The following is a 25679-nucleotide window of genomic DNA, read 5'->3' on the forward strand; positions in this document are numbered from 1 at the left end:
TCGAAATAGGGAGTTACTCTTAAATGACCCGAGATATATATATATATATATATATATATATGTATGTTTAGTTTTGGTCTTTTTTTTTTTTTTTTTTTTACACACGCAACGCAACGCAACGCAACGCGTTCACCTGCACAAGCGCTTCCATAAGGCAAACAATGTGTGGAACGTTTGGGCCATGTGTCGATGCCACATTAAGTCTAGTCAAGTCTAGCATGCGCCATGTGGGTGACCAAATCGGTCTCTGCATGAAATCTTCGTTTTACTTTCCCAAAATATCCTTTATTGATTTATGTATTCTTCCATCCAGGTGGGAATGGGCTTCCATCATAAACACCTGTTCATGAAGTAAAACGTTTTGTCACCTTGTCTTCTTTTTCTTCAAAAACTGCGAAGGACCCCCGCATGCGCACAGGTGAGCTAAATATGAATTAGCGGACTGAGACGCCAAGAAAACTTTGAAAAGTATACTTTTGCTTCTTGTGTGTGTGAGACAACGGATGTAAAAGGTGAAGTTGCACGTTGGTAGACAACGATTTAGCTGTAATGTTGTTTTGCCAATTCAAACTCGAAGCCTTTAAGGCAACACTTGGGTCTTTGACGTGCTGTTGAGTCACGTTTGGCCTATGAGAAGAGTTCAAAAGTAACGCTAGCAAGCTCGAATGACGATTTGGGCGTGAAATGGAGTCAAGTGTGTCACGCTAGCGTTAGCTTGTATGCTAACGCGCGTCGTCGTGCATTGAAAATGGCGCCTTCCGCCTGCATTTGCTGAGCACTTGCGGCGCGCAGGAAGGCCCAACTTTCAGCACTTGAGTCAGTCATGGTAAATGTGTCCATTTTGTGTTGTTTTTCAAGAAGAGGATGAGAAGAGGGCCAGCGCGCGTTAGCCTGGAAAGTTCGGCGAACCTTTCCCTCCACCAGCGGTGAGAATTGAGATGTTCTCATGTTTACCAAAGTCACGAATTCATTTGAACTTAATTTTCTAACTACAAACATTTCTTGCTATGGACCGAATCAAGGCTTTCTGTCGAGATTAAAGTGATTTACGAATAATGGATATATACTTGATAAATGCTGGTGGGGAAATTCATGTTGTCTTTTGAAATGATTGAATAAGCCTTGTTGAATCGATGGGGCGGGGGGTCTAGAGTACTTTTTGACGAATTTGACTAGGTTAAATAAATACACTTTTTGATCTAGCTTCTCTCAGGTGCGGGCTGAGCAAACGATGCGGACCAACATGGCGGCCGCTCCCGAGTCGGTCCTCCTATTGGCGGGTTCCACGTCTTCATTCAATCTGCAGGTGAGCTATCAGGAAATCGGGAGGCTCCGTTTTCTTCCGACAGGGCACGGAGGCAAAGCGACTTTTTCATGTTTTACGATCCAAATGGTTTGGAGAGACGAATCGAGCGTGACCCGCAACAAGCATGTCGTGGAACTTTGGAAATGTGAGCATTTGTGAAAGCCTGTCTGCGAGCGAGCCTTTCTGCGCCGTTAAAATAACGAGCAGAAGAACGAGATTCTCAGCCAATGATTCGGCAGCTAGGCTGGACCGACCTCTAGAGCGAAAGGGTGCGTCAGAAAAAGCGCTTCTGCCGCCAGTGGCCGCGGGCGCTCGCACCCTGTAGGAATGTGGCAAGTGGCCGCCATCTATGTGGAATTTGCTCCAAAACATGGAACGAGCACTTCCAATGAGCGTAAAATACTCTTTAACTCAATAAATAATAATCAATTCATGTAAATAATGAAAGAATGCTGGGAAAATCAATCGCCGACTGACCTACGTGATCTGTTCTCCTGCTTTGCGCTGAGTTTTCTCGGCCATTGGAAAGGTTGCGGTCATTTTGACGCATCCCCTCGGAGTTTCGGCCCGTGCGAGCTTATTAGTCACTAGTTTGAACAGAAACTTGTCAGCCAATCAGAGAAGGGCTTCCCTAAGTAGCCGACCAATCGAAACGGTTGATGTTTTGAGAATCAAGTTAAACATTTACTCTTATTTGGTGTTTTTCGGACCAGATTTTGAATGGGCGAAAACGTTCTCCGAAAAGGAATCCCCACGCGCACAAAACCTCCGTTTCTCCAGGAGCCGTCATCTGACTTTGCAAATTCTCGTTGCGTTGTACTCTGGTGGAAGCGGCCGTTCCGGCCACACTCGGCATTTTGAGTAAATCTCGTCATGTGGCTAATTGTAGTTCAGGGGATGTCGGCAATCTTTGTCACCTGGGGGGCCTGTGAAGTCCTCTGAGACCCTTCTGTGAGTGATTTGAATTGAATTAAGACAAAGTTGATGAGTGATTTGGGAATGATGAATGATTCTGAACGCAGTCGCTGTGTTCGCAATCATTCATCTTTCCCAACGCCCTAGTCACTACAAATAGATTTTTTTCTGTGGACATTTTGGGGAACTAGCTAGGCGGTCCACAAGTTGAAGTGGCCAATCTTAGCGGGCTCAGCATTTTGACGAGACTTCCATTTGGGGGAAATGTTGTCACGTTGCTACTCGAATTGCTGGAGGTTGCGGTATTTTGACAAAAGTGTGTCACAGAAATGTTATGAAGACACGTGGAGACGCTGTTTGGAATTGTTGGGGAAAATGCAAAAGCGGTTTCAGCGAAGTGAAGTGAAGTGAATGTAAAATGTCAACTCCACAGCCAGCGAACAGCACTCAGAACACTCGACAAAAAAAGTCTTATAATCTTAAGTGCATTATGTCTAAACATATTTCAACATGGTCTGTCCATTTGTCACAGTGTTTTATCTTCGTACAAAAGTTTTGTAAAACACATAAGGCACCCTTGCGTGTTTTATGATCCACTTGAGGACAATGGATGAAATGTAACCAATGTGCTAACCTCAAATGGAGGTTTTCTTGCTAAAGTTTTGTCCTAGTCTAACGAACATGAACACGCTACGCTATGCTAGGCATGTAGCGTTTTGCAGGTCGGGGCGCCGTGCGCCTCGCCGGCGGTCGCGACTCCGCCCACCGGGCGTGCGAGCGTGTGGACCCGGCTGGGCTGGAGGCAGCTCGGCTACTGGACCTTCCGGAACAAGTACGGCTGGAGAGCCGGGTGCCGCCGCGCCGCCTTCAGGAGAGCAGGTGCCCACGCCACGACACTTCACGTCTGCGCGGTCGCGGGAGCTTTTCAAAGTAAAGCGGCCGGCACCGCGCTTTGTGTTTCCCGCGCAGGAAGCAGCGGAAGACCGGCTCGGCGACGCCCCGCCGCATCCGCGACGTTCCGGAAAGTACCTCCGGGCGGAACCCCGCCGGGAACGGCCCGTCTTTTCCGTCGCGGCGGGCCGAGGGGGCGGAGCCGAGACGTGCCCACCAAAACGGAGCTGGACGCCGAACTGGACAGCTACATGGCCCGGTCCAAGACCCGGCTGGACGCCGAATTGGACCAGTACATGTCCAGGTCCAAGAGTCGGCTGGACGCCCAGCTGGAGGAGTACATGGCGCTCGCGGGGCAGCCGCTGCCCTGGTGGGACTGAACTCCGGCCGCTTGGGATCGTCCAATGGGAACGCGTCCGCACTTTTCGTCGTTTCCTTTTGTGTTTCCCTGCGTTAGCGTCCGCTCAGCACGTTAGCTGTTGCCTTTGAATTGCTCCTGTGTTAGCATTGTTAGCTTCCTCCTAAGTTCTTTTCATTATGAGGGGAAAAAAATGTACGTCCGAGAATTTTGGCAAATCTTTCGAATTAAAAGACGAGAAAATAATTTGAGTTGCGCTCGTTTTGTTTAGTATAAGTTCGTCAGCTGAACCGTCACCAACGCCGGCAGGAGGGCCAGCCTGATGAGGTCAAAGGTCACCTGTCCTGCTGTCAGGGTCATGACCTTTATGCTCCTTGTTTTTAGGCTTTAGTGGAGATGTGGCTGAAACTGCACACAAACGCAAACGTTTAGGGCTCTGATTGGTCCATTACAACAATGGATTCCTTTTTTTTTTTTTTTTTTTTTTCAAACAGTTACATGTTTGGATTAAAGTGGTTGAGCCTTTTTAACCAAGGTTTTGCATATTTTTACATATTTTAAAGATCTCAATGTATTTTTTTATTTTTTAAACATTTTAATCACCGTGTTTCAGTTACTTCTAGTATTTGCTTTATATTTAATGCAATCTAATTTGAAGTTGTGTTCTTGCGCTACAATTATTTTTTTTATTTAAAACCAAAACTATGAAAGCAGATGACTCTCTTGTAGCTGAATGTGCTGCAATCTTTTCCACACATGGTAGAAACATGTTAGGCTGACATGCTCATGGAAACGCACACAAAGCAGTCACGCATCTTGCGTACCAACGGGCACCACCAACCTGGTGCCCACATCATAATCATACAAATTTGTGGAGACAAGTGTGCGTGTCATTTAGGCCAAAATTGTCCTTTTTAAATCGGTTGCAATTATCCAAAAGCATAAGTTACTATACATATTTTCCCCGTCTAGTAAATATTTCAAATCTGCAACATGGCGTGAAGGTGAAGCATGACCCCGCCCCACCACACTTGCGCACACACACACACAGCTCAAGAGGACTCCACCAACAAAAAAGTGTTTTGAATCATGTCAGTTGTTTTCTGTAAGTGGTGGTGAAAATTAATTAAAATCTGAAATGAGATGTTTGTGAAAAAAAGATTTCTATGTGTGAGACAAAACACAATACTCATGGAAACACAATACAAAGCACACGAGTGATACAAGACAACATTAGTGTGTGCTTACAGTAGTCGTAGTAGTCAAAGGTCGCTGTTTTCCGGCGTCGGGGTCGCAAGGTCATCCTCCGAGGCGCCCTCTTGACTTCTGCTTTGATGAAGATGAGCAGCATGAGGAAGATGATGTCCGTTACCTTGGCAGAGTTCATAGGTCACCTACCGAAGCGGGGCCATGTCACCACATCGCACACGCACACACACTCACCCCGCAAAAGTCGTGGGGCGATGACAACGGTCCTGAAGAATGTCCAACAAACCCTCTCTCACACACACACACGCATGCATGCATAAAAGGTGTGTGTTTGATGAAGACAATCCTCAAGAACAAATCCCAACCTACACTTTTATTTACTTTTATATTATGACACGTGTGTTATGTGTGTGCTGCTTTTCACAATGTCCAAAGTTCAGCATGCGTCCATGGAGACCAGAGGTTAAAGTTCACTGCCAATCAGGAAGTCTAAATGTACCAGGAAGTGTGTGCGTGTGTTTTGTGTGAAGATCCGACGGCGATGAAGTTGGAGGTGAAAGTTGACGTCGTGAAGTTCTTCTTGCTTTTTCTGAGCTTCGTCCTTCTGGTGAGTCGGAACGAGTCTTCATTTCCCCTGCCGATGCCGCCTGACCTTTGACCTGTGTGCAGGCTCTGGGTTTGGGTGTGGCCTGTTGTGGCGTTTGGATCTGCTTTGACTCAGGAAGCCTCATCGGCGCCGTTTCTTCCGGTAACGCTCAAAGGCCACGTCGGCATCTTCTCACAACATCGCTTACTTGTGTAGGCTGATTGTGAGTAAACGTCATCACGATGTCACACAGTAGCGATGTGCACGGCAGTTCTTTTGAGTGTACTGAATCAATCGAATCAGTTCATTAAAAAGATTCGTTCACCGAACCGTGCGATTCTTTTTCACAAACTCATTCAAGTGCTTCCTCATTCATTTAATGATCCATCCCTGAGGTTCACGTTCACTCAACACATTCACCGAAGGACTATGGGTTGTTGTTGTCATGTACACCAGGAAAGGTGGGGAGATTTAAAAAGAAAACCCCCAAAAACCTACCTCGATCTCTCTCTCAGCAAGCTCTTCGGTTGTGAGTCGTGAACACGCGTGCGGCGAGCTCCGCTACCGAACAGCCTTCCGCGTCCGCTTACGTCCAAGTTCTGCATTCCACCGCGGTGGACAGCGTCGCTGACCCCAAGCAGCCCCCGCCGGCCGGGCTTTCTGCTCACTCACCTTCCTGCACGGGTGTCAAACTGGTGGCCCGAGGGCCAGATCCGGCCCACTAGGTCATTTTATGTGGCCTGTGGGTGTGTGCATCCACTATGTGTTTCTTGCTAAAATACCAAAATTGCAAATTGGCTTCACTTTTACAAATATTGAGATATTGCAAGCATTTTTTGTTACCAACCCCCCTTTTAAAATAAAATGGATTCATACTGTAGTTGAACAAACAGTTTTTACTGGCTTCTGATTTCAAAAGTAATTATCCATTAATTTGTGAATATGAAATAATATGACGCAATCATATTGGTTTGCAGCCATAACGGCCCTCCGAGTGGAACCATTACTGCAACGTGGCCAAAAATGAGTTTGAAAGTCGGGAATGATGAATAATTGCGAACGTAAAGAGTTATTTATTTAGATTCTGTTGGCTAGATCAGCTGTCACTCGATTAATTGTTTCAGCGCAGATTTTCAAGAGACATTTTAAGAACTATCTATGTCCACCATATAAAAAAATGGCTATTTTGTGATTACGGACTGGGAGATGAGTGACAAGGCCTTAAAAGTGTAACACTGCTCTCTGGCTGCAGGGGGCGTGCTGCGGCCTCACCGACTCCTCCGATTGGCTGCGGAATTCCTTCGTCCAGATGCTCAACACGAGCGCGACGCGCGTGCTTCCTTGCTCATGTTTCCGCTCGCATCGACGTAACTTGGAATCGACGCCCTGGTGCTCGCCTGACCTCAACGTCCCGCACGCCATTGCACACGCCAACCGCACTCACACGCAGGTGCACATGCACACACACGTACGCCGGACTGTGTTTTCTATGTTTGTGAGTTAATGCTAATGATGCTAACGCTAGGCTGCGTTAAGGGCTGCGGCGAGCAGCTCAGCGATTGGCTGCACGAGAACATCGTGACCATCGTGGGTGCGGACGTCTGCCTGATGGTGGCGCAGGTGAGCAGGCGGCGACGACGCGTTGTGGGTAGCGGTGCGGCCGTCGTCACGCGCTTCCCGTCAGGTCCTGCAGTTGGCGCTGGCCGTGGAACTCTGGAGGATTTTGAGGACGACCAATAAGATGACGGACGCTGACCACGCCCACGTAGGTCACACAGCCACCCGCAGTGATGATGCTGACTCCGCCCACTGGGTCCCAAGTAGGCCAGTCGACTTTTGAACTTCCGGCCGTTGTGGCGATTCACAACATCAGACAGGAACCGAGGGGCGGAGCTTCCACCTGCCTTGTCAAGAGTGACATCCCAGGACACGCCCCCCTTTTTTGGGAAAGCATCCTGCCAAGCGTCAACTTCCTGCACCTGACTACTCGGACTCTATTCTGCTCTACTGGCTCTACCCGACTCTATTGTACTCTGACTCCATACTACTCTGACTCTACGTGACTCTGTTCTACTCGGACTCCGACCCTCTTCTGCTTAGACTCTACTCTCATGTCATTGGCCGGCTTTTCAGGCGCCGTTCATGCCGTCGTTGGCCCATCTTGTCAATCATCGCAGCTGGACCAGATGTCACCCAATTTTGGTTTTCATTCGAACATCAAAAGTCATCTCATGAGCTCGTCAAATATGCAAATCTGTCAAAACATCAAATAAAATGGAAATAAAAACGCATGACTTTTACGTTCAAATTCTTTGCGACATCTCATGTCATTGACGATGTCATCATGTTTGTATTCAAAGAATGACAAACTTCCTCGGTGGCTTTATTCTTTTATAGGACGACAAGACTACGCCCGAAACGGATTTACGCCATTCATTCAAGTTTGTCCTTCGATTGACAGCCGATCACTCCGGTGCGGCCCCGCCTCCCTCCCGCCGCAGGCTCCGTCCTGCGCGCGCGTTCACACTTGGACGTGCATCGTTACGTGCCGGCCGTGTGCGTGGAAGTCTTCGGGAAGCGTGTCTGAAAGCACGACGACAGAGCACACGCTAATGCTAATGCTAATACTACAATCTGTGTGCGTGTCGTCGTCGTCGTCGTTACCGTTGCAGCGGTAGCGCAGGTTGGACCAGATGATATTTTCCTGGGAGAAGCAGAGGACCCCCAATCTGCCCCCCCTCAAGGTGCCGTCAATCACCACGCCCGAGTCGGCCACCACGTCGGAGCCCTCGAACAGACGAACCCTGGAGCGGGGCACAACACGTGCTAGGTCGGCGTCAGCGTTCCACGTGACTGACGGCGAGCATGCTAGTCTAGCATCCGTGTGTTCCCGACTGACCTGATGTATCCGGCCTGCGGGCGGTGGCTGAGCTGCCAGCGATATGACGTTTTGTCCTTCCAGCCGACGTTCCGGGGATCTTTCCACAGAAGCGTCGCTTCGCCACCCGTGTCGCCCGTGTGCCACAGCGCATTCCTCAAATACTCGCCCGGACCCGTGCTCGACTTCACCGCCTAACCGGCACACGTGCGCACGGTCATGCTAACACGCTAACAGCGCGACACCGGATGACACCACGGACAGCACTCCAAACATTAGAGACGCACTAGCGTAGAGAGTAGAAGGGTTAGGGTTAGCGGCAAAACTAGTCACAACAGAGGAGTTGGCGGAGAGGAGAGTTCTAGAATAGTCGAGACAGGGTTGGAGTAGTCGGTCGAGTCTGAGTAGAGCAGAGTGCAAATAGTACAGGCCGGGGCATTACACGGGCGCCTTCGGTCGTCCCCGTCTCTCAAAAAGGAAAGCGAACGAGTATTTGTATTTTGAAACGCCGGCCGTGTCCGCACGTGATTCGGCGAGCTAGCGCTTGCCGGGCGGCTATCCCGTAAAAGTGTCAGCCCGTGGTGAAAAAGGAAAAGTCGATACCGAATGCTGCGTATTCCGCAAGATAACGGAGCGCTAAATATTTATTGACCGAAGTCGTGTGCGGTTTGCGGCACACGGGTACCTGACCCGTGTGCAAGGACTAAACTGAATCGCTGCCGTGTCACCAAACACGAGGGAAAATACAAGAATTTGACTGAGGGAGCGCGCGCCAAGGACTTGGTTTTGCTAGCAAAGGCAGGGACCTTTGAGAAAACTGCAGTTTTCAAGACAAGTTACATCATCATCATCATCATCATCATCATCATCATCTCACAAAATCGCCCCAAAAAAGTCAAGCGTTTTCTGACGGGCAGTTTGGCGGACACCGCTGCCCTGATTTGTGCAGAGATAAGGGGAGCGAGCATTTGACGACGAGACCCTCTGCCGACACACCGGAGCCAGGAGGGTCGGACACATCGCGGGGAATATTGAGCTTCAGCTGAAGAACAGAACTTTCCACTGGAACTATTTTTCCCTGGCTCTGGATGAGGGTTGCGGTGAACGCGAGCTACCCATCTTCCGTGCAGTCGACGAGAGGGACGGCAGGAAGCGCCGTCTTCATGCAGGTAAATGCAAAACGGCCTTTGTTTTGCGTGGCACGTAGAGCACGGCGAAGGCTTTCATGAGGAAGTCGCTGCTTCTCTCAAGACAAACGAGGGAACGTTTGAATGAAGCCCCACTCTCATCTCATCCGTGTCGCAATCGCTGCACGTTGAGTTTCCGAGGCCATTGCAAGACAGCCGAGAGTGACGTGAACACGGTTCCTTCGCCCTTCACCTGATGTTCAGATGGAACCCGTTGACACTTCTGCCGGACCGCTTCGCGACTTTCACTGCTTGTATTTGACTCCGCCCCCGAAAACTACTTTCCACCCGTTTCCCTCTTTGTTCGCAACCGCAATTCATACATTGAAATATTTAGAGAACATCCTTAGTCTGATTAGTAGCAGCAGCTACTAAAATACATAGTTTACACTTTTCTGTCTTTTTCCTTTTTTTTTTTTTTTTAACAATGAAAGACAATGATTATTAAGAAGGAAAAAAGTTCAAGTAATTGACCGCAGTTCAGATTTGTCACGTGGCCCCCGGTTCAAAAGAATCGCCCAGGACCGGAGTACTACCTTGAGGTGGAGGGCGGGGCTTGCGATGGCGCTAAACGGTCGCGTCTGCCAATAGATTTGCTGCGTCTGTTTCCACATGACGGCATAGAAACTGGACGAGTCCTGGTAGGAGAACACGAAGCCGGCGTAGTCGTCGTCCGTCACCGTGTTGACGTGGAAAGTTCCTTCAAAGTCCACGCCGTTGAACGACGTGTAGCCTGCACACGCGCACACACACACACACACACAGGTTGTTGTATTGTAATATTAATCCTAATAACTATGAGTATCATTATCGTTCCGTTTCCGTGGTCCTGTGACGGACGTACCGACGGCCAGGCCCGGGTCGCTGTTCATCGTCTGGACGATCTCCATACCCTATCGAGCAATAAGAACGAGGTGAACGGCGTCCGGCATCGGCACGGAATCCCGAAGACGAAGTTGACCGGGAGGAGCCGGCGGCCGACCTGATTGAGGACCACCCAGGTGGGGTCGATCTGGGCGTCGCCCTCGGGGTCCAAAACGACTGTCTGGTAAGCTCGGAAGTCGGTCAGCGTCACCTCGGCGCTCTCGGGACACGCGTCCAGCGCGTCCCGAACCGCGTCGTTGTCGAAGTCCAACTCGCACACGTCGCCGACGCCGTTCACTTCACACGTGCACACGAAAGCAGGTCAACACGCGCGCACATACGAGGCGGATTGTAGTTGGTTATTTTTACAGTCCGAGTCCTGCTGGTGAGGATTCGCGATGAGTCTGCAGTTGTCTCTGCGGTCCGGGACGCCGTCGTCGTCGTCGTCCGGGTCGCAGTCATCTCCGAGGCCGTCGTTGTCCGAGTCTAACTGAGAACTGTTGGGAATGTCGGGACAGTTGTCGCGGTTGTCCTGGTGGCCGTCGCCGTCCCTGAACACAACGCGCCACGTTGGAACGTCCTCGTTCGCATTCTTTTCCTACGGCTTACTTTTCCAATCTTGTTCGTTTATACATTGATGTAGATTTCAGTTGAAACCCAAAACCAAACGTGTGCGTGTGTCATACGTGTCGTGGTTGGTGTCACAAATGTCTCCCACTAAGTCGTCGTCTATATCAGTCTGAAAAACAAAAAGATGGCAAGGATGACCAAAACAACACGATAGAACAGATGTGTGTACGTGCGCGCGCGCGCGTACTTGCGTAGGGTTGCTGAGTTCGGGGCAACTGTCACAGGCGTCTCCAACGCCGTCGCGATCTCGGTCTGTCTGCATGGGATTAGGAACCTTGGGACAATTGTCAAGCACGTTTGGAATGCCTGAACACGCACGCGCGCGCGCACGCACGCACGCACGCACACGCACACAGACACACACACACACACACACGTCGTGAGTCAAGTCGAATTTCAGCGCGCTGCTCGTATGCCGTTTGCACTCGGGTACCGTCTCCGTCGATGTCCAGGTCGCAGGCGTCTCCTCTGGTGTTTCCGTCCGTGTCAGTCTGGTCGCCGTTGGACACGTTGGGGCAGTTGTCGCAGGCGTCGCCGAACGAGTCGCTGTCGGAATTCTGCTGGTCCTTATTGGGAACCAGACGGCAGTTGTCCTGCCGCGCACGCAAAGCGACATACTTGTCACAGGACGCTTCGCTTCACGGAGACTCGGCTTAGTGAACGCATCTCCGACAACGCCGTGCCGCCGCCCGGTCTCCGACTGCACCGAGTTATCAGGGAAACCCAAAGGTGGCGGAATATGCTTCTACACGAACGGAAAACGGTGTACACATTGCAGCCCGGACTTGGAGTCGCAGTTTTTGAACTGTAAGTCATTCTATCCACCACGCAAGTCTGCTTCATCTATACCCGCCGGCGTTTACATTCCCCTCCGAGGCTAACACAAGCACCGCGCCACAAACGCTAGCGGACCAAGTAAACCAACTTGAAAAAAAAAAGCACCCAGATTCGTCCCTCATTATTCATGGAGACTTCAACGAAGCAAAACTCAACCGCGAAGTGGCACGCATTGACTGTCCCACCAGGGAAAATAACATTCTAGACCGCTGCTATACCACACTGAAGGAAACGTACCGTGCTGTTCCCCCTGAAGCATCGGCCCCGTCTGATCACCGTTTAATTCACTTAATACCGACACACAGGCACGAATCCTGTGCTGAAAACAGTGAAGAGGTGGATCAATGGAGCAAAGATGGAACTTCAAGACCGTTTCGACGACACAGACTGGAGTGTCTTTGAAGCAACTGACAGCCTGGGTAAATACACGGACAGTGTCACGTCCGACATCAGTTTCTGCGTGCGTACCAACAAAGACATTTTGCGTGTCCGTGGTTCACCGCCAAACTTCGTCAACTTAAGCCGGGCTAAAGAGGACGCCTATCGGAGTGGGGACGGAGCCCTGACAGTCGGGCAAGAAACCAACTGACAAAAGACAAATTATGCAGAAAAGCTGGAAAACCAGCTTGCTGCAAACGACTCTGCATCAGTTTGGCGAGGATTACAATCACTGACCGACTACAAGCGATCAGCCCCCCAAGCGGTCAACAATAAAGGACTGGCTGAATACCTTCTACTGCGGATTTCAAAAGGACACTTTCACGCTCAAGACGGTAGAGATGATCGTGGACTTCAGGAAGCAACCTTCTCCACAGGTGCCCCTTACGCCGTCCAACTGCCCCGTTTGCTGCTAACGATCCCTCGTCGGCGTAGCGAGGCCTACAAACGTTAACATGCTACAGGTAGGGTTGGGCATCGAGAGTCGAGAACCGATTGGAACCGGGACTAACGTCGCGGTTCTCCGGGAATCGCTCAAATTAAAACATTTCGGTTCCCGGTTTCGATGCCTAGTCCTCCGAACCCGGAGGAGGAGTGTCAAAAACCAATGAAGAAGCGGCGAAAACCAACGAAGAAGAACGCGCACGAAGACGTGCCGGTGCCCAACGGCGGCGAACAAAAGTGCGTCTTAACTTTGTTCAAATGAATGACCAGTCGCCTCAGCGCGACACTCGGAATGAGATGAGATTGCGCAAAGGGGGTTTTTTCACGATGCGTAGCGTCGGACGCGCTCCCTCCCGAGTCCGCGCCGAGCCTCAGCCTACGCCGCGCGGCGCTTCGGTGAAGCCAACTGGGTGAACGGAACAATACGATATGTCGATGCCAACATTGAGACAACCGACAAGGTAAACGGTCGGCTGGCTTTTGGCGGTTGTTTTCTAACATTGAGCCAAAACGTCACCGTAGCAACTTTACATCACAATGAATTGGGACAAAATTCACACAAACGCCTCACACTATCATAAACACTAACCTCGCGCCTCATCGGCGGCTAAGGAAAGGAAGCAACGTTTTACAACATTTGGTTCCATCCATTAAAGAAATAAAATCAAAATCACCGGTGCTGTGTGAAGTTACCTTTCGTGGCAAAATGCTGAGTTCTGGTGCGTACCCGTCAAAATAAAAGGCTACAAGCCTTTTATTTGAACAATGCTTTATTTAACTCTGAGCTGAAACATTCATTCATGAATATTAAGTCAATTGGGTTAGTTCCGCACCTTTGATAGCGATACTGGTTTTCGAGAACCCCGAGTCGACCGTTCATGAGGTCATGTCTACCCGCGATCGAAATAAGGAACCGGAATCGCTCAATTCCAACGATGCCCGACCCTAACTACGGGAGACCACCCCTCCAAGCGGACGACAACGAGGGACGGGCCGACTGACCGTTTGAATAGCTCCTCCTGCAGATTTGGAAAAGGACGCAGCCGACTTCCGGTGGAGAGGCGAATGGAGTAGACGCACGCATCGCGCGCTCCCGCGTCGAACCCGACTTAATAAATCCTTTTTACGACCCGTACTCGACCAGACTTTGAGGTATTGGCGCAAATAGCCCTAATATACTCCATGGCCTTCAGAAAAGAAGAAGAAAGAAAAGGACATTCAGAACGATGACCCATCCACTGCGGCTAGCCAGATTAGCATTCCCCCAGACTTGGAGGGGCAAAGTCTGCGCAATAATTTTCATATTATTGACCTACCGGAGTCTGCGGAAGGTCCAGAGCCCCCGACCTTTTTTCCCCCCAGGTCCCGACGGAGATATTTGGAGGCGAGCCGCTCCTGACTCCGCCAGAATTGGACCGGGCCCACTGTAGCCTTGCCGCTAACCCACGGCAGGGGGACGATCCCGGGCCGGCGATCGCGGGCTTTCGTCGGCACCGAATCGATCGTCCGGGAGGCCCGCGAGAGGACGACCGACCTCGAGTGTCGGGACTCGCGGGTTCGTATCTACGAGGGTTACTCGTCGCACGTCACGGAGCGACGCGCAGTCACGGCTAAGCGATACGGACCGGGCCTCCGCTCGGCTCCGCTCTACCCGGCAAGGCTTCAACTCACCGAGAAAGACGCGAATAAAAAAGCTTTTGGTCAATCCAAGGAGCGACTGCTTTCCTGAAATCAACGTCCGCTTGATCATTTGACTTAAATGTCCAGGTTTGGCGGTCTTCGGTCGAACAAAAACTGTTAGCAGCTAGCACAGTCACTGTCACAGACTTTTCGGCTGCCTGCCTCGCTCGCTGCTACAATACAAGCGTCTCCAAATGTGAATGTGCATCTTTCAATGGCTTCTGTTCGGTTATTCTGCTCGCCTTCATTGGCGCACGCACGCCTGCGTCTGATTCGGTCGCATCGTTTGTTGCCAGTAGTTTATATTTGGGTCAATTGTATGACGGGCTGTCAAGTTGGAGTAGTTTGACTTGTTTGTTGAAATGATAACAGGAGGGTTACACATTTGATCTCGTGGGAGTAAGGACGGTATGGGATTGGATGAGTTGGTGGCTATGAATAAAGACGGGAAGCGACACGCGTACGTATGTGTGCTGTCAGGGTTTTTTGTTGTTGTTTTTTTGCTCCTCCCTCCCGTCCGCATTCCCACAGCGCATCGTCACGTCACGCCGGCCTACAAATGGGTGAGTAACGTCTAATGCGCCCCAAAAGCAGGGCCGCAGGTTGGTGGCACGGAACGTCGAGGGAATCAATGGGATGGCAAAGAGGGACAGAGTACTTACAAGGGATGCTGATTTGATTCAAGAAACTCACCCTACGAGTTCCGATGTCGCTCGCCTCAAGAGATCCTGGACGGGTCACGTGTTTTCCGCAAGGGCGAGAGGCGGGGCTCGGATTATCGGCCAAAATACATCTCCCGGACCTACAAAATCTAGCGAAGACCCAAATGTCTTTCACGGCACCGCTTAATGTTCCAGTTCTCCCGGTGAGCGTCTACGCCACCTCTTCACCTCCCTTCTCGACAGAGATTGCCATCACCCGATGGTCGGCGGCGCTTTTAACCTGATCCGGGATCCCGCTTTGGATAGGTCCTCTCCTAAATTCCTGACTTTATCTTATCTTGGGCCAACGCACTGAAAGCAGTCGCTTGGCCCAAGTGACACTTGGAGGCTCCTACATGCATCCAACAAAGGGTTTTCTTCATCCTTCTCCCCGTGTCCGTTCCTCCGTTGATAGGAAGGAGTTGTTTTTCGTCGACAATAGATTATCAGACTGGGTAAACGCCAGCGAGTACCACAGTAGAGCGATGTCCGATCCCGCTCCCACTTCGAGAGACATTGAATTCCCGGAGCGCGAGTTCCAAATATTCAGTGGAAACTTTCTCACTTTCTAATGAACGACCAACGTTTGAAACCTTTTTTTCGGAAAGAAATAATCGGCTTTTTTCAGATCAACGACCTCCCCGATCTTTTGAAAGCGGGAGGGAGGCGTGCAAGACGTACTTGAAGGGGGGAAGCCATCTCGTTTGCCTCTCGGCTAAGAAAAGCAGAGACGGGAGGCTGATCCGCTTATCGGATCGGCGATCTAGAACTGATACACGATACGCTGTTGCCCCGACAGCCGCTCTTTACGACAAACGCCTTAAACGTCAGGCTGAATCCGACCTTGTGTCAACGACGGCGAGGGCGCAGCCAAAACCGCGGAGGACGACGCGATCTTACTTTGAAAGGGGAGACGAAGCTGGCAGACATCTCGCTCGTCGGGCCTCTCGAGACTAATTCCCAGGATGAAATCATCACTCGGCGCAGTCGGGACCGACCCCAAATCGGTGAACGATACTTGTTTAGATTTTTATGCAAACCTGTAAACTCGCCAGAGATTTGGGGGCGTGACCATTATGACCTTAGGCTGGAAGCGTTGACGTCATCGGAAGTGACGTCCCCGGTAATAGGAGCGGAAATCCTCCGGAAATCCCCCCGACCGGAGGTTGTCCCGGAAACTGTATCATCAGAAGCCGGAAATCCCAAAGCGGAAATAAGTCCGTGTACGTGTTGTTGTTGCTGAGGAGTCGAGGGTGGAAAAAGGGTCGCTACGCAGCCTGCTCACGCCCCAGCTACTTCTGTTTCGAGTTGGAGCATTTGATGCTCTTTTTGACACACCGCAAGGAAGCATTGCCTGTTGTCTTATTCTGACTCCATCTTCCTGTTGTGCATCGTGCGTTACTGGCTATTTGTGTTGGAAAATCCAAACAAGAAATATTTGGGGGGAAAAAAGAGACACTTGAACTCCTCCTCGTATCGATCCGTCGCGGTAAAGAAGGAGCTCAGCCGAAAGGCGAAGCTCTCGATTCACCGCTCGATCTCCGTTCCTCCCCTCACCTACGGTCACGTGAGCCAAAGAACGAGATCCAGGATACGAGCGGCCCCAAATGAGTTTCCTCCGCGGGGTGTCCGGCCTCTCCCTTAGAGACCGGGCGATCCGGGAGGATCTCAGAGGAGAGCCGGATGAGGCGGCCGGGGCGTCTGATTCGGATCCCCCCCCGACGCCTCCCCGGTGAGGTGTCGCGGGCACGTCCCGCCGGGAGGATAACCCGGGGACGACCGAAGACACGCCGGAGAGAACAGGTCTTTCGGCCGGCCCGGGGACGCCCAGACCTCCCTCTCCCCGGCCACTTCGTCCAGCTCTTCCGGGGGGGATCCCGAGGCGTTCCCGGGCTACTGCCCCCGCGACCCGACCCGACCTCGGATAAGCGGTAGAAAATGGACGGATGGAGAAAAACAAATGAAAAGGACCCTTTCCCGCCCCGCACCTCCCTAGCCGTGCCACCGACGACCGCCGTCACTCCTCTGACGCCCCCTTCTGCATTGACCGTTCCCAAACGGGACGTGAGACATGTCTTCGAGCGACAAAAGATCAACGACCTTTTCCGATTGAGAACCACGGACGCAGATTTGGAGGTGCCGATTTTCATCCCAACCGCTTCACAACCGGCTGCGAATCGCTCCAGCGAGAGTTGAAGATTGCGGCTCGATGAAGCCTGCGGGACTACATCATCTGCGAAAAGCAGAGACACAATGCCGAGGTCACCCAAATGGACCCCCTCAGTGTCGCGGCTGCAGCAAGAAATTCTGTCCATGAAGGTAATGAACCGAAGCGGTGACAAAGGACATCCTTGGCGGAGTCCAACTCTCACTACAAACGAATCCAACACACTACCGGCAATGCGGACCAAAGTCTGACGCCGGTCGCACAGGAAGCGAACAGCCCGTATCAGGGGGTCCGGTAACCCTTCCTCCCGGAGCATCCTCCACAGGACAGGGTCGAACGCTTTCTCCAAGTTCACGAGGCACATGTCGACCGGTCGGGCCATCTCCCACGCGCCCTGGAGGACCCCGCCGAGGGCGTAGCGGTCCAGGGTTAGCGTAATCCACGGCCACGACAGAAACCACACTGCTCCTCCTGAATCTGAGATTCGATTTACCGACGGACCCTCCCCTCCGGAACCTATGAATGGACCTTACCGGGGAGGCTGAGGAGTGTGAACTCCCTGTCGTTGGAACGCACCCTCCGGTCCCCCGCACCAGTCTGCCAATCCGGAGGCACTGTCCCCGATGTCGATCCCCGAGACGGGAGAGCCCACCTCAGAGTCCCCATACGCTTCCTGGAAGGGAAGGGGTGTGGGTAGAATTGAGGAGCTCCCACCGACTCACAACGCCCTGGGTTGAAGTCAGCGGCGGCCCGTCCCCACTGCGTCGCCTGAGACGTGGGACGGTGGACCAGAATTTCCTCAAAGCCGTCCAAAAGTCGTTCTCTACGACCTCAGCCGACTCCTCCTTTTGCCTCAGCGACCATCAAAGTTGCTTTCCGCTTGGCCCGCCGGTACCTCCGGAGTCCCACGGGCGAAAAAGGCTCCGGAGGACTCCTCCTTCAGCTCGAGGGCATCGCTTACCGGAAACTTATCGCATGAAAAAAAATCTCCATTGATAAGAGACTAGATAACGAATCGAAATTGCGAAATTCGTATCAATACCACTCCTACACATGACATTATTGATAACACATCGCGTGACCAGTAGGTTTGAGCATCGTTTGAATTTGAGCGATTCGGTTTCCTTATTTCGATTCCGCTTCCAAACGATTCTCGATTCCGATTCTTTTAGGGGGCTGGGTCAAAATGGTTTGCAGGTTTTAAATAAAGGGTGTCCAAATTATGAACATCCACTTTCTTAGCGGCCCGCAGCGGAGACTAAAATGAACGTTTGACTCGGGGTTCTTGCTAACCGGTATCAAAAGCAAACCTATGAACTCAATGGCAATGTGTGCGGAACCAACCCGATTGACTTAATATTCATGAATTCATGTTTCAGCTAAGAGTTAAATATCGCCTTGTTCAAAGTTATTTGGGACCGTTTCATCACGTCAAACGGTTTCTATGTGCAAGTTTGAACTTGACGGTCCCGTTTTAAGCTCGCAGCCTTTTATTTTGAAGGGTAAGCACTGGAACTCAGCATTTTGCCACGGCACCGGTGGTTTTTGGATTTGTATTATTTTTTAATGCCTGCAACCAAAAGCTGTAAAACGTTGATTCCTTTCCTTACCCACGGACGAGGCACAAGGTGAGCGTTTGTGATACTGTGAGACGTTGATGGGGATTTTGTCCCGATGCATTGTGATGTAAAGTTGCTACGCTGCAGTTTTGCCTCTTTTGTTTTCTGTCATCGGCGCTTACGTTGGTTTGAAGACTCAAATAAGCGCTAGAAACCATCAGCGCAAAAGCGCAAGCAACCGTTGACCTTGTTAGCTGTCTCAATGTTGGCATCGACGTATTTTCATTTTTCACTCTTCCAATTGACTGAGAGTTGAGTTGACTTGGCTGCGCGCGGTGTCGGCTGTCAGACTTCTACACATCGTGAAGGAACCTCCTTCGCACAACGTCACCTTCTTCCAAGTGCTGCACTGAGGCGACCGGTCGTTCATTTGAACAAAGTTAAGACGCACTCGTGTTTGGCGCCACCGCCGTCGGGCACAAGCACGTCTTGGTGCACGTTCTTCTTCTTTGTTGGTTTTTCGCCATTCTTCGGGCCGGCGGAGTAGGCATCGAAACTGGGAACTGAAATTTTGACATTTGAACCATTCCGGGAGAACCGGAACGTTAGGCCCGGTTCCAATCGGTTCTCGATTCTCGACGCCCAACCCTAGTGACCGCACGCACGCACGCACGCGCGCGCGCGCACGCACACACACACACACACACACACACACACACACCTCCACGTTTTTGATGCCGTCTCCGTCCGCGTCGTCATCACACTGGTCCCCGATGCCGTCGTTGTCAGCGTCCTCCTGACCTGAATTGGGAGTCGACACACAATTGTCCTGATGGACACGACGCTCGTCACGTGGTTGCTCGCCATTGATGACACCGTTGACGGCGTGGAGACGAAGAGGAGAACGATGAGGATGATGAAGAGGAAGAGGAGCACGAGGACCTGTCTGCAGTGTTTGTTGTTGTCCAGGCAGGGCAGCGAGCGGTCGGGGTAGCCATCCAGGTCCGTGTCCGCGCTGCACGTGTTGCCGTTACCGGCCCAACCCACCTTACACTACACGCGTGCGGGCGCGTTAGCATGTGACGGAAACTGAACATTCATAGAACTCGCATGCGCGTGTGTCACCGTGCAGGACGGCACGCCGTTCCTTTCGATCTCGCAGTCGGCGTGGGTGTCGCAGGGGTTAAAGGTCAACGTGGCACAGGAGCTGCGGGGGAAGCAGCCGACTGTTTGGTTGCCAAGGTAACCGGCATTACAGGCGCCGCACCGGAATGAACCCTGGCAGGAGCGAAACGACGACAACGTCACACACGGACGTCGCCCTGCCGGCGCCCGCGCGAGCCTTTCGCAATAAAGCGGCGCCCAGGCAGGAAGTCGATTTTCAAAATAGAGTCACGTCAGCGCCAGGCGCGAAGGGGCGGGGCTTGCCATCGACTCACCACTGCGTTGGTGCACGCCGAGTTTTGGACGCACGCGTCGGCGACCTCGACGCACTCGTCGATGTCCACGCACTCCTGGAAAACAACGCGCACACAAACACAAAGAAACCTCCACAAATACAGACAGTAACACAAACACACACGTGTACACACAAGCAAACACACGTACATGAATACACACAGACAATAACAAACACACACTAACATGTACACAAAAAAACATACTCAAACATACAAACACACAAACATTTCAACACAAACACGCACACACCATGAGACCCTCCCCTTCCTGCCCGGCGTTGCCGACGCGTGTGCGTGCGCGACCTGCTTGTGCGTCTTGGCGTAGCGCAGTCCGGTGCCGGCGAGCGGCGCCCCCCGCAGGCCGGGAGGACACGGGCCGCATCGGAATCCACCGTCCGTGTTGACGCAGGCCGACGGCCGGAAGCACGGCTGCGCTTCGCACTGGCCGCCGCGGGGATCGCAAAACGTGTCACTTCCTCCTCCGTGTGCGCGCGTTCGCGCGCGTGTGCGCGTGAGCTAACCTCGTCCACGTCGTGACAGCGCGTCCCGTTCCCGACGGTGCCGGGCGGGCACGGGCCGCAGGCGAAGCCCGGGAAGTGCGGGCTGTCGGCGCAGGCCACGCCCGGGTGGCACGGGTTGGGCGAGCAGCGAGAGCGCGCGTCGTGGAAACCTACGCACGCACACACACACACACACACGAATGGTTTCAATCTGGTCCTCAGTTGAAGCACGCACACTCCAAACTCACCGCAAACTTGACACTCCAAGATGGTGTTCCTCAGCAGAGACATCTCCTTCACCTGCACACACACACATACGTATGTGTAATAAAGGCAAATAAAAACATTTCATGTGTCACTGTGTCGGCATGCGTGTGTGTTTGTATCATTGCGTCCGTGTCTGTGTTTGGGCACGCGTGTATACGTGTGTGCATATGTGCATGTTCGTATGTCCGTCCATCCATTTTCTGAGCCGCTTCTCCTCACGCGGGTCGCGGGCGCGCCGGAGCCCATCCCGGCTGTCATCGGGCAGGAGGCGGGACACGCCCTCAACTGGTTTCCAGCCAATCGCAGGCCACATACAAACAAACACCCATTCGCACTCACATTCACACCTACGGGCAATTTAGAGTCTTCAATTAACCTCGCATGCATGCTTTTGGGATGTGGGAGGAAACCGGAGTGCCCGGAGAAAACCCACGCGGGCACGGGGAGAACACGCAAACTCCACACAGGCGGGGCCGGGGATCGAACCCGGGTCCTCAGAACTGTGAGGCCGACGCTCGAACCGGTCGGCCGCCGTGTTTGTATGTGTGTGCGTTATCATCTGTGTGTTTGTGTGCGTATTCCGTGCGTGCGCGCACGTCACCTGCTCCTTGACATCCTGTCGTAGTTCCCCCAGCATCTGATTGAAGAGGAGCATCTGTCCAATCAGAGCTTTGGCGTGGTCAGCTGACAGGAAGTAAAGCTCAGTCAACAGACGACATCGTCGGCGTTCAAAGCGATCGGCGCGGATCGGTCGCACTCACCCAGGACGGCGTGCAGGTCGCCGCTCGCTGCGAACAAAAAACGTTAGGAAGGCGGCCGGGGGTCACGTGACCTGCCGGGGCGTGTCGCTCACCTAAGTTGTGGGCGGAGTCACGTTGAAAGGGACAGTCGACCAGGGCGCCGGCTTGAGCCACGCTGCCCCCTAGCGCCAACCAAAGGGACTCCACGGCCCCCTGAGCGGCAAACGGCAAGTTCGGTTGCGGTGGGAGTAGTGTTGCACCAAGTACCGATGCCAGTGTCGAACTGAGGTATTTCGACGGCAAAAAGAGCACGGTACCAGCTTTTCATCGGGTTAGGGTTCACTATGTGATTTCTTGGAATTTTTGGAAGGAGACAGCACTCCAATTGTGTACGCAAAAAGCTTCTGACAAATTAGAAACGCCTGCAAAGTCTGCGCGCGTGCGGCCCGGGAAGAGCAATTCCTAAACGAGATCAGAATCCGAATCCGAATCCTCTTTATTTGCCAAGTATGTCCAAAACACACAAGGAATTTGTCTCCGGTCGTTGGAGCCGCTCGAGTACGACAGACGGTCAATTTACAGAACACTTTGGGGACATCAAGACATTGACAAAAAACAATGGTGCAAAAAGATGCAGAGTCCTCGAGCACTTAGAGCAGTTCGAACGACTCCTATTGCAATAGTCCGGCGCAATGACCGTCGTGCAAAGGGCGCCGAGACTTCGAGGAGCGGACGCGGTTTAAAGTGACGAGTAGCGCGATCATCTGGGACGATGTCGGTTGCGCAAATGTTGCAGATACTCCTCGATCCGTGTGCAAATGGAGCAGATGCGACTCTGGCACGAGTGGCCGCTATATGCAACTAGCGCAGCGTGGCGAGACGACGACAGCGAGCGCACGAGTCACACATCGTTGGCCCCACACAAATGTGACAACCGACTCAAGTCAAAAAATTGCCAGCTTGTTGTCATGGAATTATAGGTTAGCTGTTTAAGAAGTTGATGGCAAGAGGGAAGAAGCTGTGGTGGAATGTCTACTAGTTCTAGTTTGCGTTGATTGCGTTGAGATTGGTTGCTCCGCAAATGGCAAGCGTAGCAATTCTGGGATCGTGACCACACCGGTTGGGAATCATCCACTCGCTCCCGATCGCTAAATAGGGATTTTGATACGCTAAAACCGAGACAGTTCCTAAAATGTCCACTGAAAATCCCTCCGTCGTCGGGAATGATGAACGATTTCACATTTGTACGTAGCGAAACCGTGAATCCGAGACTCCCTGATCGCTATACGCTTATCGCGGGTTACGTTCCTGACCACCCCCGCCAAAGACGAACTCTGCTAAGTACTGAGCAAATATTTATGGTATTATTTCTAGATAGCGCATACACTTCACCACCACAAACCAATAGATTATGCATATAGAGTGCAGCTATCGCCTTTGTCCAGGGGGGCTCCGCTTCCGCACACGCTACACCAAAGAAACTGGGACTCTTTAAATGGCGGGTCTGGGCTCGTGGGGTTAGGATTACTCCGCCGTTTCCTGGCCGTAGCGTTAGCCGCTCCGGCGTTCGGTGACGGCGTCGGTCGAGGCTACTGGAAGATGTGCTGAGAAGGTGCTTTTGAGGACTAGTTTGTGACCGTTTGTTTAAGAAAGCGATTCAAAGAGCACCAGCAGCTGCTTGCATCCTCCCTCTATCCAAACCACACGTTACGGATTACAATTTGTTCTAACGAGTGGCGGTAGGCTATATTTACGTGACTTCACGAGAAACATCCAATTGAGTAACTGAACTGTACAATAAAATAATAAGCGAACCGCTACATAGTGAGGGGCAACCGCGTATGCATTTTTATATTGCGGCCTATATACGGTAGGGGAGTCATCGGTCAAAAAGCTTTTAAAGTTGGACACGGACGAATCGCTAATCTCGTCTTTTTGGCATCTCGGTCGAATTAACAGAGGCCGGCCGAGCGCTGTAGGTCGGCGACATCGTGCAAATATAATCCGCGAGACTACGAGGTTCTGCAGGGAAGCCAAATGTCCGGCCGACAAGGCAACACAGTCTACACAAATCTGAGCGGGTCCCAGAGCATGGAAAATGCGCTGGATCCGGATCCGGATCCGGATCCGGATGATCACCGCAAAATTCCAGCCGCCAAATTGGGAAACATTTGCGATGTCAAGTTAGAAATGTACAGTCGAAAACTCCGAAACATCGCAGAAAGTGAAATATGGCGAGGGCCGACTTTCTATACCAGATAACCAGATATAAGGATTCCGAACGCTCACGCGGTCTCCTTAATATTCATAGGGAACCGTTAAGGGGCGTGGCCAAGCATACCTGTACGCGTGCGTAGCCCTTCTGTCCGTGTCGGATCTCCACCGCGTCCGCCTCCCGGGGGAGGGGCTGCGGACGGGGCACGCCATCTGCCGCGTCGGCCAATCGGCAGTCCACGTAGAGCTCCGCCCTCGCGCTCTCACGCTGAAGGTCGCCCAGACGGATGACCAGCGAATGGCGTCGCCCGTCCGACACGTTGCCGTTCGCCAGGTTGACCGTGTGAACCCGACCGTCCGACGGACGCCAGAAGCGAAGCGACACTGCGTGCACACAGAAAGTGAGCAGCGCTAACTCGCCGAGAGCGAGACCGACGGGAAGTGGTGATGAAAAACAAAATTCGCGGTTACGCACCTTTGTTGATTTTGGCCGTGACGGCGACTTCCAGGTACTTCCTGTTGTCGCGCTTCCCGTACACGCCCAGGAGGACTCCGCCCGTCTTGGGCGGCAGGCGGACGGCCGCCGCCACAAAGACGTCGGCGGTCGCGCCGGCGCCGCCCCAAAACTGGTCGGCGCGCTCGGAGTCCTGAGCGCTCAGCACGTCCATCGCTGGGGAGCAGACCGAGGGAGACACATTCGATATTACAAAATAATTTGCCACAAACGACGTGCGTCATAATTGCATTCGGGGAACATTTTGGACCAGGTCGTGCAGGGTTCTCAAAGTGCGGTCGGAGCACCACCAGCGGTACGCAAACAAATCACCAAACGTTGGCTTCAATTTTTGGGTTGTCTGGTACAGGTAATAGTTAAGGACAATACATTTTCATATCATCTTTACGACTTAACATTTAGAAACCTTTGTTTCGTCGCATTTATTCAGGTCTATTTTTGAGGCACATGTTAACTTCATGACATTGACGTTTTTTATTTTCCCATATTGTTCACACTATGTACAATGTTACAGTAGTAAATATGTTTACGGATTAAAACCTCTCCCTCGCTTTTGCTGAACACTTGGGCCCACTATGCTTCAGTCATTTCCTGTTCGCCGTGCCGGTGGTTTTTGGCGAACCAAAAGTAGTTTTTAAAAGTTGCACTTGGTGCGTAAGGTTCGCGAGGTTTTCATGCGACATCGTCAGGAGGGGCTGAACACCCCCAAAGTTTGCGCCCCCCCACACACACACACACACACACAAAACCACCCTCAATCAAGAAGAAGTGAAGATGATGAAAAACTGACAAAAGCACAACGATGTGTTGGTACCTTGCTGCTCCGGAAGTTGCGCCGCCGCGCAAAGCAAAATGGTTGACAGCACGAACGTTATCTTCCTCATCTTCATCTTCATCGGCTGACAAGCGAGTTGAGGCGCTCGGACCCTGGCAGGCGCAAGTGATGCAGTGACGCAGAAAAACGAAAAAGGGAAAAAGACGAGTTGTGTAATGAGAAAGAAGAAAAAGAAAATCAGCGGCAGCAGCTTCAAGTGCTCCGCGACCCGGGCAGGAAAATGTGACGTCACATCACCACGTCCGAGTCTTCTTTCGGCGCGGGGGGGGCAGGAGTGTCGTGACGTCACACGCCGCGGGTGGACGATCGTCACCTGACTCCATCAAACGTCAGCTCGATCGATGGGGAGAGGGGAATTCACAAGTGGTGTTTGGAGTAAACGGTTGCCATGGTAACGGTCCTCACAGCAGGGGGCGGGCCTTCGTTTTGGACCCGAGCTCGACAACAAACTGTTTCCAGATCAGCTCGTTAACGCACGCGCACACGCTCACACACATTC

At 52.1% G+C, this 25679-nt stretch overlaps 3 protein-coding genes across 9 annotated transcripts; 2 read left to right on the plus strand and 1 right to left on the minus strand.

Annotated features, from left to right (window-relative positions):
* Positions 1 to 178: 178 nt before the first annotated feature.
* chtopb (chromatin target of PRMT1b) lies at positions 179 to 4552 on the plus strand. Of its 3 annotated transcripts, none has more exons than XM_061696738.1 (4): positions 179 to 418; positions 859 to 926; positions 1204 to 1306; positions 2926 to 4552. In XM_061696738.1, the coding sequence occupies exons 2-4, from the start codon at positions 865 to 867 to the stop codon at positions 3490 to 3492; spliced, it is 732 nt and encodes a 243-aa protein (XP_061552722.1). In that variant the 5' UTR covers positions 179 to 418; positions 859 to 864; the 3' UTR covers positions 3493 to 4552. The 3 variants fall into 3 exon arrangements, with proteins under 3 accessions (XP_061552722.1, XP_061552723.1, XP_061552721.1); XM_061696739.1 differs by lacking the exon at positions 179 to 418 and having other exon boundaries at positions 750 to 926; positions 2926 to 3100; positions 3191 to 4552; XM_061696737.1 differs by lacking the exon at positions 179 to 418 and having other exon boundaries at positions 750 to 926.
* A 668-nt stretch (positions 4553 to 5220) lies between these two features.
* Positions 5221 to 7105, plus strand: LOC133413006 (tetraspanin-12-like). Its single transcript, XM_061696860.1, has 6 exons — positions 5221 to 5286; positions 5349 to 5427; positions 5863 to 5960; positions 6518 to 6715; positions 6802 to 6885; positions 6950 to 7105. The coding sequence occupies exons 1-6, from the start codon at positions 5221 to 5223 to the stop codon at positions 7103 to 7105; spliced, it is 681 nt and encodes a 226-aa protein (XP_061552844.1).
* Positions 7106 to 7642: 537 nt separating this feature from the next.
* Positions 7643 to 25675, minus strand: thbs3a (thrombospondin 3a). 5 transcript variants are annotated; one of them, XM_061695452.1, is made up of 23 exons: positions 25160 to 25672; positions 24307 to 24501; positions 23959 to 24215; positions 21731 to 21830; positions 21639 to 21665; positions 21479 to 21561; positions 20859 to 20910; positions 20632 to 20780; positions 20414 to 20551; positions 20090 to 20164; positions 19776 to 19928; positions 19515 to 19703; positions 19372 to 19479; positions 11258 to 11417; positions 11012 to 11130; positions 10881 to 10933; positions 10564 to 10745; positions 10313 to 10491; positions 10175 to 10223; positions 9867 to 10063; positions 8165 to 8337; positions 7930 to 8069; positions 7643 to 7848 (listed from the first exon to the last, which is right to left on the minus strand). In XM_061695452.1, the coding sequence occupies exons 1-23, from the start codon at positions 25239 to 25241 to the stop codon at positions 7787 to 7789; spliced, it is 2922 nt and encodes a 973-aa protein (XP_061551436.1). In that variant the 5' UTR covers positions 25242 to 25672; the 3' UTR covers positions 7643 to 7786. The 5 variants fall into 5 exon arrangements, with proteins under 5 accessions (XP_061551436.1, XP_061551434.1, XP_061551433.1 ...); XM_061695450.1 differs by having other exon boundaries at positions 19593 to 19703; positions 25160 to 25670; XM_061695449.1 differs by having other exon boundaries at positions 10881 to 11130; positions 19593 to 19703; positions 25160 to 25675.
* Positions 25676 to 25679: the final 4 nt, after the last annotated feature.

This window comes from Phycodurus eques, chromosome 14 (genome assembly GCF_024500275.1).
Source record: "Phycodurus eques isolate BA_2022a chromosome 14, UOR_Pequ_1.1, whole genome shotgun sequence".
Taxonomy (NCBI): domain Eukaryota; kingdom Metazoa; phylum Chordata; class Actinopteri; order Syngnathiformes; family Syngnathidae; genus Phycodurus; species Phycodurus eques.

What these genes read in the sequence shown, in the direction of transcription:
- chtopb (XM_061696738.1), top strand. Translation starts at nt 865, where the DNA reads ATGAGAAGAGGGCCAGCGCGCGTTAGCCTGGAAAGTTCGGCGAACCTT. An exon ending in AACCTTTCCCTCCACCAGCG is followed by an intron (nt 927 to 1,203) that starts GTGAGAATTGAG and finishes TTTTTGATCTAG; the next exon opens with CTTCTCTCAGGTGCGGGCTG. An exon ending in CGTCTTCATTCAATCTGCAG is followed by an intron (nt 1,307 to 2,925) that starts GTGAGCTATCAG and finishes ACGCTATGCTAG; the next exon opens with GCATGTAGCGTTTTGCAGGT.
- LOC133413006 (XM_061696860.1), top strand. Translation starts at nt 5,221, where the DNA reads ATGAAGTTGGAGGTGAAAGTTGACGTCGTGAAGTTCTTCTTGCTTTTT. An exon ending in CATCGGCGCCGTTTCTTCCG is followed by an intron (nt 5,428 to 5,862) that starts GTAACGCTCAAA and finishes CTTACGTCCAAG; the next exon opens with TTCTGCATTCCACCGCGGTG. An exon ending in TCTGCCTGATGGTGGCGCAG is followed by an intron (nt 6,886 to 6,949) that starts GTGAGCAGGCGG and finishes GCTTCCCGTCAG; the next exon opens with GTCCTGCAGTTGGCGCTGGC.
- thbs3a (XM_061695448.1), bottom strand. Translation starts at nt 25,241, where the DNA reads ATGAAGATGAAGATGAGGAAGATAACGTTCGTGCTGTCAACCATTTTG. An exon ending in GACAGGATGTCAAGGAGCAG is followed by an intron (nt 20,911 to 21,478) that starts GTGACGTGCGCG and finishes GTGTGTGTGCAG; the next exon opens with GTGAAGGAGATGTCTCTGCT. An exon ending in ACGCCAAGACGCACAAGCAG is followed by an intron (nt 20,165 to 20,413) that starts GTCGCGCACGCA and finishes GTTGTTTTCCAG; the next exon opens with GAGTGCGTGGACATCGACGA.